Source organism: Camelus ferus, chromosome 16 (genome assembly GCF_009834535.1).
Source record: "Camelus ferus isolate YT-003-E chromosome 16, BCGSAC_Cfer_1.0, whole genome shotgun sequence".
Taxonomy (NCBI): Eukaryota; Metazoa; Chordata; class Mammalia; order Artiodactyla; family Camelidae; genus Camelus; species Camelus ferus.
Window position 1 is genome coordinate 49,927,739 of NC_045711.1, and position 14,111 is coordinate 49,941,849.

At 51.9% G+C, this 14,111-nt stretch overlaps 1 protein-coding gene across 1 annotated transcript; it reads right to left on the bottom strand.

The window, feature by feature from the left end:
* Window positions 1-2,083: 2,083 nt before the first annotated feature.
* Window positions 2,084-8,004, bottom strand: KRT9 (keratin 9). The gene is made up of 8 exons (XM_032498112.1): window positions 7,495-8,004; window positions 5,961-6,043; window positions 5,684-5,840; window positions 5,256-5,417; window positions 4,400-4,525; window positions 4,051-4,274; window positions 3,423-3,697; window positions 2,084-2,331 (listed from the first exon to the last, which is right to left on the bottom strand). Exons 1-8 carry the CDS (start codon window positions 8,002-8,004, stop codon window positions 2,312-2,314), a joined length of 1,557 nt encoding a protein of 518 aa, XP_032354003.1. The 3' UTR covers window positions 2,084-2,311.
* Window positions 8,005-14,111: the final 6,107 nt, after the last annotated feature.

Below are 14,111 nucleotides of genomic sequence, written 5' to 3' on the forward strand. Positions count from 1 at the left end.
GAAGATCTTGACCAGTTGCATATTAAGGATGAAGCACTAGAGAAAATACCACAAACTCTCGATGCTCAGGCATCTCACTAGAGCCATCTTGGACCCAGAGACACCATCCAGCTTCCAACTACGATCTTAGGTTTTCCTGAGTATCTACATTACTTTAATGTCCTAGGTTTACTCTAATGTAAACCCTCCCCCAATGGCTTGACCAATCTGTAGCAAACTGTGTCTTCCAAAGATCAGTATATCCCATTCCACATGCTGCCCTTCTACGTGACATGGGCACTCTGCCATCTTTGGGGTCTGTATTTGTTTTCTATTTCTGCTTAGCAAATTACTGCGAATGTAGCAGCTTAAAATAGGACCCATTTATGAAATCACAATTCTGCAAGTGTGACTGGGTTCTCCATAAAGGATATCATAAGGTGTTGGCCAAGCTGAGCTCCCAGCTGGAGACTCTGGGGAAGAATCTACTTCCAGACTTTTTCTTGTTTTTGGAAACACTCAGTTCTTTGCAGATGGAGGACTGAGGTCCCCTTTTCCTTGGAGGCTCTCAGTTCCTAGAGGCCACCCACATTCCTTGCCACATGCCTCCTTCCATTTTCCAGCCAGCAATGGAATATTGAAATCTCATGCTTCAAATTTCTGACTTCCTCTTCTACAACAAACCAGAGAAAACTCTCTGCTTTTAAAGAGTTTATGTGATTATGTCAGGCCCACTGGATAATCTTCCTCAATAGAGACTTTAATTACTTCCCTCAAATCCCTTCACAACAGCATCTGTTTGAACTGTTTGACTGAATAACCAGATCATCTTAAAGAGTTCTGCCTCCTTGCAAGATCTATACTCCCTTCCCTTGAATCTAGACAAGACAGTGAGTGCAGCAGACGTGACACTGTGTGACTTCCAAGTCTAGGTAATAAAGCAAAACAGCTTCTTCCTGGTTCTTTCTTGCTTAGGACATATGTCTTGGGAGCCCCGAGTCAGCATGTAAGAAGTCTGGCTACCCGGAGGCTGTCCTGCTGGACAGCACAGGAAGAGTCTGCACACAAAGATGCTGAGAAGCTCCTGCAGGGCCAGCCAGCCCCAGGATTGAGTCTTTCCAGCCCAGGTGCTGAACATGTGAGTGAGCAAGACTTCAGATGACTCCAGCCCCCAGCCTATGAGCTGTAATGACCCCAAGTGCAGCAGAAGTGAGTTATTCCCACCAAGCCTCTGAGCTTTGGGGCAGTTCAGGATGCAGCAGTAGTATCTGGAACATAGGCTGAGGGCGTTGTCTTGTGGAAGACATCCCTAGTCAAGCCCAATCAGAGTCCTTGGAGGACTGTAGCGGCTGCTGTCTTGTGGAAGGTTCCTTATTTTGTCTTGGAGCATTTTTTTTCTGCACTTGTGCCTGTATTTTTCACCATCTGTGAAATCTTCCAAAGCAAAACCCATGTCATTTTTGTCTTGTTTCCCTCAGTAGTGAACACGTGACCTGCTAAGAGACTGAGGCAGATTGTTTGCAACACAGGGCCTCTGTGATTGCCCTCCCTCAATCCATGTCCTTGCCATGGGATTTTGCATCTCCTCCTATCAAGAGAAGGAGTCTGTTTATCCTGCTCTTGAATCTGGCTGAAGTGGTGACTTGCTTTGGCCAAAATCATGCAGCCAAAGTGACTGCTCTGAGCCCAAGCCTTAGAAGGCCTTGCATTATCTTGGAAACTTTGCCTAAGCCAGCTGGTTGGAGGATTAGAGTCATGTGGTTCTTTCAACCCCGTCACCCCCAACCAGCATGCAGCCAAGCCCCAGAGGTAGAGCTACCTAGCTGACTCGGACTGTACCACAGATGCTTAAAGGAAAACAGAAATGCCCAGTCTAAACTGCCAACTGCAAACCCATGAGCTCAATAAATGGTTGTGATTTTAAGCCACGAAATTGTGGATTGCTTTGCTCCAAGCAAAAGTTAACTGATAGAAAAGCTAACCAACACTTTTAAAGTGGATTCAATTGATTCTCCTTTCACCTCCTTTCTGCCCCTTCTTAATCCCAAAGAACAAATGGGTCCAAGTCCAAGTTCGATTTGCAATAGGAAAGCTTTATTGGGAATTTGAGATCAGACAGGAAGTGGGGTCACCCCGAGACCAGAGGAAGAGAGATCTCCCCAACCCCCAGAGGAGGGGGCCAATGGGCAGCCAGAGGCTCAACTGTCCAGTCAGCCCCATCCCAAATGGGCCCCAGGGCTCATCGCCACAGTGCAGTGGGTAGGCTTCATCCAGGGTCTGCCCGTTTGGGGGATGCTCAGCTGGGTTAGGGCCACGGAGGTTTACAGGGCTTCTAGTATGTTATCTGGTAGCCTGTAGAGAGATAGAAGGGAGGTGAGAGTGAGAAGAGAGGACTTAGAGCAGGAGACAGAGAGACTGGGACTTGGAGAAAAATGGGCTAAGAGAACAAGGAGATTGATGCTCAAAGAGCTGAAGAATCTTGAGATGGAAGGATCCTGGGATCCTAGTGGCCCCTACCCAATTCCTGAAGCTCTCTTGCAGCAGCTGGCGGATGTTCTCACATTTCGGAGGCTGGAGCCCTCATGAGGCAGACCCCTCCTCCATTCAACATTTTTTTTTTTTTAAGTAAATGCCTTGGATATTGAGGTAACCTCTGCCTGAAGATGACGCATAAAACCACATCAGACACTCTAGAGAAGGATGGCTCCCAGGCACCCTAAGGCTTTTCTGAGCCAAACATTCCTAGTCATGTTACCCAGACTTTTGCTACAATCTCATATTAAGTTTTTATTTTACAAGGTTCAACATGCACAAGGGGAAACTGTCTCTGACTAAGAGACCACTTCAGCTGTGCGGCTCTTTCTTGCATTCAGATTATTATCTTTAACATATGCTCCTTTTGGCAGTTTCATCATATAACTGACTTATACAAGCCAGTCATTGACTACACCCCTGAACCTCTTTTCTACCTGAACCATGGCTGACCCAGGAGTCCCCATCGTCATGATGATTCAAAGCACTGGGTCTGGAACACCCCCAGGGCTGAGCTCTCATTTATGAGTTTTGTGACCTTGAGAAAGTTACTTAAATTCTCTGACCCTCATTTTCCTTTTCTCTAAGATGGAATAATAACAACACCCACCTCATAGGGTGTGGTGGGAAATATATAAGGTGATACACAATTTCTAACCCATCTCCTATGCTACTGAGACTTGGGCCATGTGTAAATTTGGTCCTAGCCTCACCTAAGGCTCTGTCAAAAATAGTGATAAATTCAGAAACAAGGGCAAGTCTATGGCACCTCGCTAAGATGGACCCTAAAATCTAGCTCTGTTTAGAATATGTATTCCCCAGAGAGGCACAAAGATATTCAAAAAGGGCAGTACCTTGGCAGGTATCACCTGTGCCTCCCCCACCCCTCACAACCTAGAGTTGTCCCTTACCTTGTGTCTCACAGCCACCAGATTTTGAGGAAGAGGACTGAGACTGGGATGGCCTTCCACTTCCTCCTCCAGATCCACTTCCTTCTTCACAGCTGCCACTACTTCCTCCTCCAGATCCACTTCCTCCTCCATAGCTGCCTCCACTTCCCCCTCCAGAGCTACTTCCTCCACAATAGCTGCCTCCACTTGCTCTTCCATAAGTGCCTCCACTTCCACCCTGAGATCCACTTCTTCTGCCACCTCCAAAGCTGATTTGTCCTGTTCCATGAGATTCACTGAGAAGAAAACACAGATATGAAATGAGTAACCTCACATATATATACAAGAATGAACCCGGACAGAAGACCCAAATGTAATGTGAGTCCTCCTAAGTCTTTCTTCCTGCAAAGCAGAGGACAGAGGCTGGGCGGATACCACAGCTGGAAGGGGAGAGCCTTTCTCTCCCGAGAGCAGAGAGCTGTCCCTTCTCTCATTGTTACCATCCTCCTTTCCCAAAGCCCAAATGCCCTGAGGTTCCCCCCATGGGAGGAAGAAATCCTCAATCCATCAGACCCTTGTGTACAGGAGCTTTCCCAGCTGCCTCTGTGCAGAAGAACAGAAGGGTTCCACAGAGTCCTGGGGCACCTACAGGTCCTCCTGGCCGCCCTCGAGGAGGCTGCAGTAGGTCTTAATTTCCTTCTCCAGCCGCATCTTGGTGCTGAGCAGAAGGCTGTACTCCTGATTCTGGCACTCAGTCTCTGCCCGGATCTCAGCAAGCTGGACCTCCAGCATACTGATCTGCTCCTGGACCTGCTGCAGCAGGAGACTGTAGCGTTTCTCTGTATCTTCCAAGGACTGCTCCAGGGCTGATTTCTAGGGAGCAGAAAGAGGCTCTGAGAGGGATGCTACCTCATAACTGCTCCCCTTCCTGCCCCCGGGGATTGTGCCCAGCCTCCTGTGTCCCACCCTGGCAGAGGGTCCAGAGAAGGAACACCAACCATGCTGAGCTGAGCCTGCAGCTCTATCTCCAACTCCTGGACGCTGTGCCGAAGCTTGGTCACCTCCTTGTTGTTGGACTCCACCTCCTGGCCATAACACATCACCTCCTGCTCGATCTGGCTCATCTGCAAACACCAAAGCTCAGTGAGGACCAGGCTAGGCTAGAGGCAGTAATGGGGAAGGCTCTTCCCCACTCATCAGCACCTTCACCTCCAGAGCCAAGATGGGGCCAAAGCCAAGGACAAGTTGTCCTGAGCTCTGGGTCCCTCCAGCCAGGCAGGATTGTCCAGTTCTCTTAACTTAACATTCCCTTTCAGCAAGGCTTCAAGAGTCTTCACACTTTATCTCTAAACTCCCTTTTAATGTTATTTCAAACTGGCCCCCCAAATACACACACACACACACACACACACACACACACACACACACACACACTACAGATCATGCCTACATGTGCCAGCCTCTACACTAGATGATGGAGACCCAAGAGGAAGGGAGTCGCCAAAGAGCTCAGTGTAGTGTGAGGGGCTCACCGGGTACCACTACTAGGGTCCCATAGCACACAGTCTTATGTAAGATGTTTATGCTCTGCCTTTGTTCACACACGCAATAAACTGTGAGAGTTTCTCGAGGGCAACAATCTTGTGTGGCTCATCTCTGAGACATCAGCACTTCACATGAAACACAGCACTGAGAAGCTGCTCAATAATTATGTTCGTGGGCAGTGAATGAATTGGAAGAAGGATGACTGAGACACCCAGCTGGACTGAGAGATGGAGGGGTGGGTGGAGGAACAAATGGAAGGATGCGTGGATGGAGGGATAGAGGGTTGACTCTGAGTCCTCCACTGCTCACCTGACTCTCATATTGCTGCTCGATGTCCCTTCGGTTCTTAGCACTGAGCTGCTCATACTCTTCGCGCATGTCGTTGAGGATCTTAGTGAGATCTCTGCCAGGAGCAGCATTCATCTCCACACTGACATCCCCAGTGCTCTGCCCAGACAGCTGGCTCATCTCCTGCCAGGGAAGAAGGGGATGTGGTCAGGGAGACTCTCTATCACTTTTCAGTCCTCTCCCTCTGCTCACCCCAGGGTGCAAAGACTGGATGGGTCACAGGTGTGAAGTCAAAACCCAACCACCACCATAGGATGGGAATGTCCTCCTCAAGAGTAAGGGAGAGTGTGTCTCCCCGGCAGTGGTCCAGAGCTCCCCTCCACCCGAAGTCATCCCTGCACTTCTGTTCCTCCCTCTCCCCCACTAGCAGTAAGTAGCCAGAATCCCACCTCCTCGTGATTCTTTCTGAGGGCTATCAGCTCCTCCTGCAGAGACTCATACTGCATCTCCAGGTCAGACTTCTGCATGGTTAGATCATCCAGCATCTTTCTCAGGCCATTGAGGTCAGCATCCACTGCTTGTCTCAGGTTCTGCTCCATCTCAAACCTGCAGACCAGCCAGGGGTAGAACATAAGCAAGAGGGCACAAGCCCCCACAGGGATCTCCAGAGCACTAGCAGGTGGAGGAAGGATTGATGGCAGCAATGGGAGTGGGAACAGGACTCACTTCATCCTGAAGTCATCCAGGGTCATGCGACTGTTGTCAATCTCCAGGAGAGTCTTGTTGTTGCCCACCGTGAGGCACACAATCTAAAAAAGAGGAGATGGCATAGGACCCATGCACCCCTGCTGTGGCCCACTTCTGGGAGGGCAAGAGGCCAAGAAAAGCCGTAGGAGGTGACGATCCCATCCAGGAAGATGCCCAAGAGGTTGGAGGAGCTTCCTACCACTGTTATATGGCACAGACCCCTCACCCCTCACAGCCTCCAACAAGGATGTTCAGTGTGGCTTATATTCATTCATTCAACAAATACTTGAAGATCTACTACAAAGGACACTATGGGGTTTAGAGATCAATGAAATAACTGCTCCTCAAGGAGCCCACAGTCAACTACAAAGTCCAAAATATCCTAGAAGAGTTCAAGGAAAGAAGAGTTGACTTGTGGCTATGGGAGATCAAGAAGGACTTCAGGGAGGAGGTGGTAATTGAATTGGTCCCTGAAGGATGGCTAAGATTAGACATGAATAAATAGATGGAAGAGGTTTGGGGTAGAAACAAGATACCCAGAGGCTGTTCATCAGAAGGTGTAGAAGCAAGGGGGACAGGTGGAAACAGTGAATGAGCTAGACTCTGAGCTCTTCAAGGACAGAGACCAAGTCTGGGACATCACTCTGTCTGCCCAGAGCAACACTGAGGATACTCGCTCATTCAGTTGAATGGATAGAGGACGTGTGGATGGATGGATGGGTGAATGGTTGTGATGGGTAGATAGATGATTTCTATCCATGCCCAGAGTTCTAGATCCTCTCCATCACTTGAACATCCAGCATGTAAATCTGGGTCCAAGAAAACTGGAAGAATCAAGACAGGTCCTTATAGGAGCCCAGGAGAAGTAGGAAGGGAGAGATAGGATTTCTAGTTTTCCAAACTGGAAAGCTCTGAACTCGTAAGAGATGAGAGGAGAGACAGGCAGATGCTCCCCTCTCCTGAGCCATATGACCTACCTGTTTGGGGTGGCAGCACCCTTTTTTTTTCACGTAATTACAGAAATTTTAAACCATCAGAACCTGAGAGCTAGTCTGCCTATCCTCCGTATTAAATGGATAGGAGAGTGGGGAGGGTAGAGCTCAGTGGTAGAGTGCACACTTAGCACACACAAGGTCCTGGGTTTAAACTTAATTACTTCCCCCCAAAGATTTTTTCAAACAAACAATAAAAAGTTTTTTAATGGATAGGAGAATAGGTCCAGAGAGGATGCTGGGCTTCCCAACATCACACAGTGAATTGGTGGCAGACCCAGGATGGGGGAAGCCCCATTGCTGTGCTCCCTCCACACTGGCTCTGCTTTCCCCACCGAGGCCAGGCCAAGAGTTGTTTCTGATAAAAGTTTAAGTTTCAAAAAGACGAACAGTCTGGCTACTGCTTGAGCTTAGAACCCAGCATCTTGCCTTTGGGGAAGACAAAGGGCAGGAGTGAGTGTGGGAGTGTGTGCGCATGCGTGTGAGAGACAGACAGACAGATCTGTGTTTCCCCGGCCTACCTGCTTCTTGAGATCCTCGATAGTGTCATAGTAGCGAGAGTAATCCTTTTGGACGGTCCTGGGCCTCTGCCTGTCATACCACTCCCGGATCTTATTCTCCAGGTCGCTGTTGGCCTTCTCTAGTCTCTGCACATTTTCCATGTAGGAGGCCAGCCGGCTATTGAGTTCCTGCATGGTGGCCTTCTCATTCGCAGGCAGAATGCCACCATCTCCAACACCACCACCAAAGCCACCTCCAAAGCCCCCAAAGCCTCCGCCAAAGCTACCACCAAAACTACCACCACTAACGCCACCCGCAGATCCTTGGCCAAAGCTGGAGACAAAACTGCCGCCACCTCCCCTCCCACAGGCCCCGGAGCTCCCCCCACCATAGCTGCTGGTAGAGCTGAACCGGCCCCCTCCTCCCCCAGCCCCCGAGGAGCTGAAGCGGCTGACAGACGACCTAAAGCTTCCACCGCGACCCCCGCCGCTCCAGCCGCCGCAGGGCAATGAGAACTGTCTGCAACTCATGGCAATATCCTCTGTTCGTGGGTGGGAGCAGTTGTAGGAGTGCTGCCGGCTCCAGAGTGCAGGATGTGGAGCTGAACCCGAGGATGTCTACTTATACCCCCAGCTGATGGTGGCACGCCTGGGTGTGCCCTCTGTCTGCCCCGGTCTCCCTGAGACAGACTCAAAGGAGGTCTGAGATACGGGAGGTGGCTGGGCTTCTCCAAGCTGCCCCAGGCTCAGCGTCCTTTGGTGACAGCCTGGAGGCAGCCAGCCTCTCTCCATTGTGTGAAGTAATTTAATGATATTTGGCTGTCAAGAGCACCATAAATCAGCTCTGCTGCCAAAGGGGTGGCCTAGATCCTGGAGTTTGGTGTCCACTGCCCTGACAGTAGATCTGAGATTTAGCCCCTCTGAGACAGAAACTCCCAGGAGCAGAGTCACCTCCTCCTTTGAGGATCATTACTGTCTGCACCCCTCTCCACTCCGACTTGGGGCCCACTGTGGGTGAGCTGGGACTGGAGTACCAAGGAGTTACGATAGAGGTTGGGGGAGCTGCCTGGGTGGGTAGGGAGACTGGCCCCTGGACTCACAGAGCCCAATCTGATGGTGAGCCCAGTCCTTGCTCTCAGAGTCTCCAGTCTGATGGAAAAGATGAGTGGCATGGGAGAAAGATTGAGACACTAACAAAGCAACACACTCCCAGCATTCTGAAACAGCAAGCAGAGTTCGCATGAAGGAGAAGGATTCTGGACAGAGTAGACTGAATAAATGAAGTAACGCTAGTGTTAGCTGACCTTCAGGCAGAAAGGCAAGTGGCTCGACTGTCTTAGTTCCTCAGCAGAGCCCAGCAGTGGGTATGGCGTTGACTTTTTCCAGGGGCCTAGCCCATGCGGAGCCCTGGGAAGGATGCTGAGATGTGTGACTTATCCTGCCCTCCTGAAATTAACAATCCCCTGTCCCTGGCAGAAAGTCCGAGCATATTCTGGTGAGCCAGGCCGCAGGAGCTGTCCAGCACTGCCAACTCCTCTTCGTATTGGAGGATTGACAGATCTGGGGAGCAGGGCTGAACATGGGGAAGAGTAGGCATTTATCAAGGGGCCCCTCCAGGTAGGGCTGACACGCACTGTCTTTATGGCCCCTGACGTCTCTTCCCAAAGGGGCTTCTCATGAGGAAACTGAGTCCAAGGCCCCAGGAGTGGGGAGGGTGGGGCTGGGAGGCAGCTCCTTCTCTCTCCAGCCCAACGCTCCCCCAATCCCCTGGGGAGGGCCAGATGGTGTGAGCAGAGTCAGCCTCAAGAGGAAGCAGCAGGCACTGGAGCAGATGTGCAGGGATGGCCAGATCGGGGAGGAAGGCCTAGGCCCTCTTAGCTCATAAAGAAGGGAAGGGAGCTGGCTGTGACCAAGTTTCCCTCCATGCGGGGCAGAGAATCAGCCAGGTAAGTTCAAAATTCAGGGGAGAACCAGGTTTGACAGCCAACCCAGAGCACATAAACTGTTAAGTCCTCATCTCACGGGTCCCAAGAGGTGGACGAGGGGAGGGGTCCCCACAGGATGTCAGCCTTTTCGGGCAACTGCAGTGGAATTCTGAGGATTGGGGTCTGCTGCTCTGAGCTGAATGAGTTAGGACAATCCTGGAAGATGGGAAGTCAAAGAGATGGCTGAAGGCAGTGACTGATGGGCTTGGGACCAGGGCTGGAAATGGGCCGTGTTTCATGAGAGCCAGCTGATCGGGGTGCCCAGCGGGGAGCTTCTGGTCAGCCAGGCAGGTCTCAGATGCCCTGATACAGACAGGCCTTGGTGCTTAGGCTCCCCAGCCATGAATGCATCGGCAGGGAATGTACATGCAGTGTCCCAGAGGTGCCACTTTGCTGGCTGTCCCCTCTCCTGCTCCCCCCCATTCTGCCCAACCTCTCCTCCATCCAGCTCGGGCACCCAGGTCTATCCACCCAGGGCACCTCCTAAAAGTCATTGTTGACCACCCCAGCCTCTCTTCTTACCTGTAGCTCTTTTTTCAGCACTTGGCATCTCCTACCTGGAATGACCAGTTATCTCCCTTCATCCCATTCGTGTTGGGATCTTACTTGAACCAGACACAGTTGGGCGTAGGGACAAGTGGCACAGGGGTAGAGGAGCTCATACTGTCAACGTAGGGCGGGGTGTGGGGGGCACCGAGACGCAGTGTGGAAAGTGTAACAGAGCAAAGTGCAAAGCCAGAGGGAGAGACCCAGGCAGGCTTCTCAGAGAAGGGGCGCATGGATGGTCTCCAAAGAGGAGTAGGAGCTTTTCTGGGTAGAAAAGACAGAGAGGAACACTTCAACTGGAGGGAGCTGCAAACGTGAGCACTCTCCTGGGTTGTGTGGGGGCGTGGTATGATTTAGTTAGGGGGTCCGGGGAATGGCATGAGATAGGGCTGGAGTGAAAAAGCAAGATGGACCTTCAATGCCAGGATGGTGGATCCTAACTTTGGGGTGAAGGAAAGTCAGTGATGCTTAGACATGGGTTGGAAAGTCCACTCCACTTCTTGTGCAGAGGAGTCAGAAGGATGGAGAGAGGCAGGGAGAACAGTGAAGGTGGGGAGTCTGGCTGGGCAGGGTGGTGGCAGGCGCCGAAGATATGAGTAAAGAATCAGTGCTGACAGAATGTGCAGGCGCCTGGGCCCTGCTTAGGTGCCTAATGGAGGGGCGGACCCACGCGCCACGCCTGCCCTCCCGCCCCCAGCAGCCAGCTACCTGATGACTCAGGGCCCTCCCTCAGCCCCACCTGGGCTCAATGACAGACAGCAAGTCGGGGGGAGCAGCTGAGAGGTGGGAGGCCAGCTGTGGGGCTCCCGTGGCCAGTGGAAGGCTGGCCCTGTCCCCTAAGTCCCCATCTCCCTGCCTTTGGGGACACCTTGCAGGTGGAACTCCGTGGTTCCTTCCCCATTCCTTTGTATGCCCGAGTCCTTGCAGCCCCTTCTCTCCCACCGCTCAGCGCTCCAAGGGCACGGCCGCACGCGGATGCTGGCACTGTGGTGTGGGCTGCGGCCTCGCCATGGGGCTGCAGAGGCAGCTGACGCTCCCCGGGTCTCAGGCACCAGGGCTTCCTGAGCTGCAGCGTGCGCTGTTCCTCACTCACGCTCCGGAGTTTTCCCATGGTGGGTGTTGGAGGTGGACTCACAGGGAAGCTCCTGAGCCCCAAGAGGATAGGAGAGCGAGCTGCGTCACACACCCTAGAAGAAGAAATCACTTGCTCTGGCCAGGGTTCTGTCAGCCTCCCTCATCTCTGACCCCACCTTGCCCAACCTGGTTCCCTGGGCCAGACAGCTCAGGAAAAGGGACAGGATGGCCCCCAGGTGGGTCTGGAGTAACCCACCAACCCCCTCAGCAAGACCAAGGGGCATGGGCAAGGGAGGGTGGGATGGGGCGGGTCTCATAGGTCTCCCCTGAGTCTGGACACCCCAGCCTTGTGTCTGTGATGACACAACTAGCAGAGGACCGGGGCGCTGGCTTTGGAGCCAGACAAGTCTGAGTCTAAAACCAGGTTCCTCTACTTTCTTGGGTAAAGTTCTTCCCCTCTCCAAATCTCAATTTCCTCACTGTAAGTTTGGATTCATCCTTTACTGAGCACCTACCATGCGCCAGGCATTGTCCTAAGTCCTCGAGATGAGGTGATGGACAAGTCAGACAGAGCCCCTACCTTCTTGGGCTACTATGGGATAAAACAGACCCTCAAGAATAAATGTGTAATTCAAAACTGGCCTGAGTGCTGTCAGTGGGAAAATGGGGAGCACATAATGAAGGCTGTTGCCAGGTTGGAGAGATCAGGGTTGGGGGGGTCTCCCTGAGAAAGAGACACCTGAGTGAAGGGTGAATACAAATGAGCCAGAAGAGAATCCTGTGGGGGAGGGGGCTGGGGCAGAGCATGTGCAAATGTCCTGAGGTGGGAAGGAGCTCCGTGACTGCAAGGGCAGAAGGCCAACTTGGCCATAGGGCAGTGAGCTGTCAAGAAAATGATTTGGGTGGTGAAAAATAGTTCTGACCTCACCAGGTTGCTGTGAGGCTTGAAAGAGATAATATTGTAAAGCTGGGGGTGTGAGTCTGGCACACAGAGGGACATTTTCCTGACTGTCAGTGGCATTGTGTCTGTCCCTGACTTCCCCTTGGACTGTGTGGACAAATTCAGTTCACAGCCCTCTGGATAGTAAGTCCATCCCTCTTGTCTGCTGAGCCTGCATTCAGATCGAGGACCTGTGCTACATGAGGCTGGGGAGGAGGGCACACCAAGATTGGAGGACCATGGTTTCTTCCATTAAGGACCCTCCTGGCCTCCAGGTAAGATTCCCCTTGCTTTGCCTGCCCGTAGTATTTAATCTTCAGTGTCATTTTATGAGGTAGGTACTAATTTTATAATCGTTTTACAACTGAGCAAATTGAGGCTCAGAGAGGGTAAGTATCTTGGCCACAGTCACAGAGCTAAACGAGAAGGAGGTGGAGCAGGTTTGTCCTGCAGTGAGTAGGAGCTAAGATGGGCACAAGTCCTGGGGCTCCCTCTCCCCGCCCCCAGCCTCTTCACTTGGTCTCTCTCCTTGTGCAGTCTGGCTCAATTCATCCTTAATTTTCCCCACACCTAGAAGAGTAAGCTTCAATAAATACATGTGAATGAATGGATGAATGAATGAATGAGCCTCACTGCCTATTCCTAGCCCAGTACCTTCACTAGCTTATCTTTCTCCTACTCTGTTTCTGTCTTTTTCTCTGTCTCTGTTTCTCTCTCTCTCTATCTCTCTCTCTGTCAGGACATCGGGACCACCAGGCTCCTGGGCTTCAGACCCCCTTGGGGTTGCCCCCTGTGGTACCAGCTGATGCCTGCTTCCTCTGATCCCAACCAGGACTAGTTGGCTACATTATCCAAACCAGACCGTCTGCGGCCATGGGGCAGAGCCGCTTCACCTGATCAGGTAACCATAGGGAGATATGCCCCTTGTTGCCTGGAAAGGTCCCTGAACACATTTGAGGTCTTTTCACAATAAAAAATAAAAGAGCCCCCCAGACTAAAGGGGACTCGGAATTTCAAAATGGACCCTATCCCATAAAACAAAAACCTTGGAGTCAGCTAGGAAAAATTTGTGCTGGTCCTGTTGGGCTTTTAGCTTCATCCTGAGGGACTCCAGAACAGAAATGAAGCACAAGCCTGACCAGGAACCGGGGCTGGGCTCAGCCATTTTTCCGTCTGTAGGACCTGAAGCAGGTCCCTGTACCCTGAAGAGGAGGAGGTGGGAGGAGCCGGCTGCATAGCCCTTTCTACGCTGCCCTTCTCTGTGCTGAGGGCAGGAGAAGATCACTCCTTCCTAATTGCTCTGGGGAAAGTGGAGCCAGAGGGGCCACATGGCCACCCCCAGGACCCTGAGAGGTGGCTCCTGCTGCCCCCACTAGACCATGTTATGGAGTCATTTTCTTGTTTTCCTGTCATTTAGACCTTGGTGGCAGCAGGGGAGGCGGTCTTGTCTTTGTCACTGTGAATGACTCAGATCTTTAGTTGGGGACCTGTAGCACCAGGCCCTAGAGACAAGAGCACTGGTCAGCAGCTGGACCCAAAGTGTTGGCTCCACTCTTCTCAGTGGAGTATGATGGTGGTGGTGGGACACCGGAGAGGTGGGACTCCATGGGGGACCCTGGGACAGCTGCCCTGTCTGCCTTCCCTCTAGGGCCCAGCACACAGGGTTAGACCACCTCATAGCACACTGCTTGAATTCCTTGCCTCCCACTTTTGAGCTTGCTCTCAGCCAGGTGGCCCCCAGGTGCACCTTTACCATCAAGCAAGCCCGCTGTCCCTGGGTTCCCTCCAAACAGCAATGGCAGTCACTCGAGAGGAGAGGAGACTGACCCAGCACACCCAGGTCTAAGAAATCTCACGTTTCTATGTTCCTCTAAAGCAGATCCTCTTTGGGAGTAGAAACTCTAATCTGGCACCTCCTCCAAGGCAGAGTGATGTCTGGGGATTCTTACGCAGTCTTGAGTATTCCAGACCTCAGTCCTCATCAGTGACTGTGGATACGTTTTGCTCTCTGCCCTCCTGAATGTGGACCACTCCCCAGATTCCATGCCACTTGAGTTCATTGCCCAGCTGGGAACATTGGTCCCCAGGGTCCA

Bases quoted from the DNA above. Each gene is read 5' to 3' on its own strand.
- KRT9 (XM_032498112.1), bottom strand. From the start codon at position 8,004: ATGAGTTGCAGACAGTTCTCATTGCCCTGCGGCGGCTGGAGCGGCGGG. The intron at 4,526-5,255 runs GTGAGCAGTGGA...TGGTGTTTGCAG, and splicing joins AGCAGCAATATGAGAGTCAG to ATGAGCCAGATCGAGCAGGA. The intron at 4,275-4,399 runs GTTGGTGTTCCT...TCTGCTCCCTAG, and splicing joins TGCAGGCTCAGCTCAGCATG to AAATCAGCCCTGGAGCAGTC.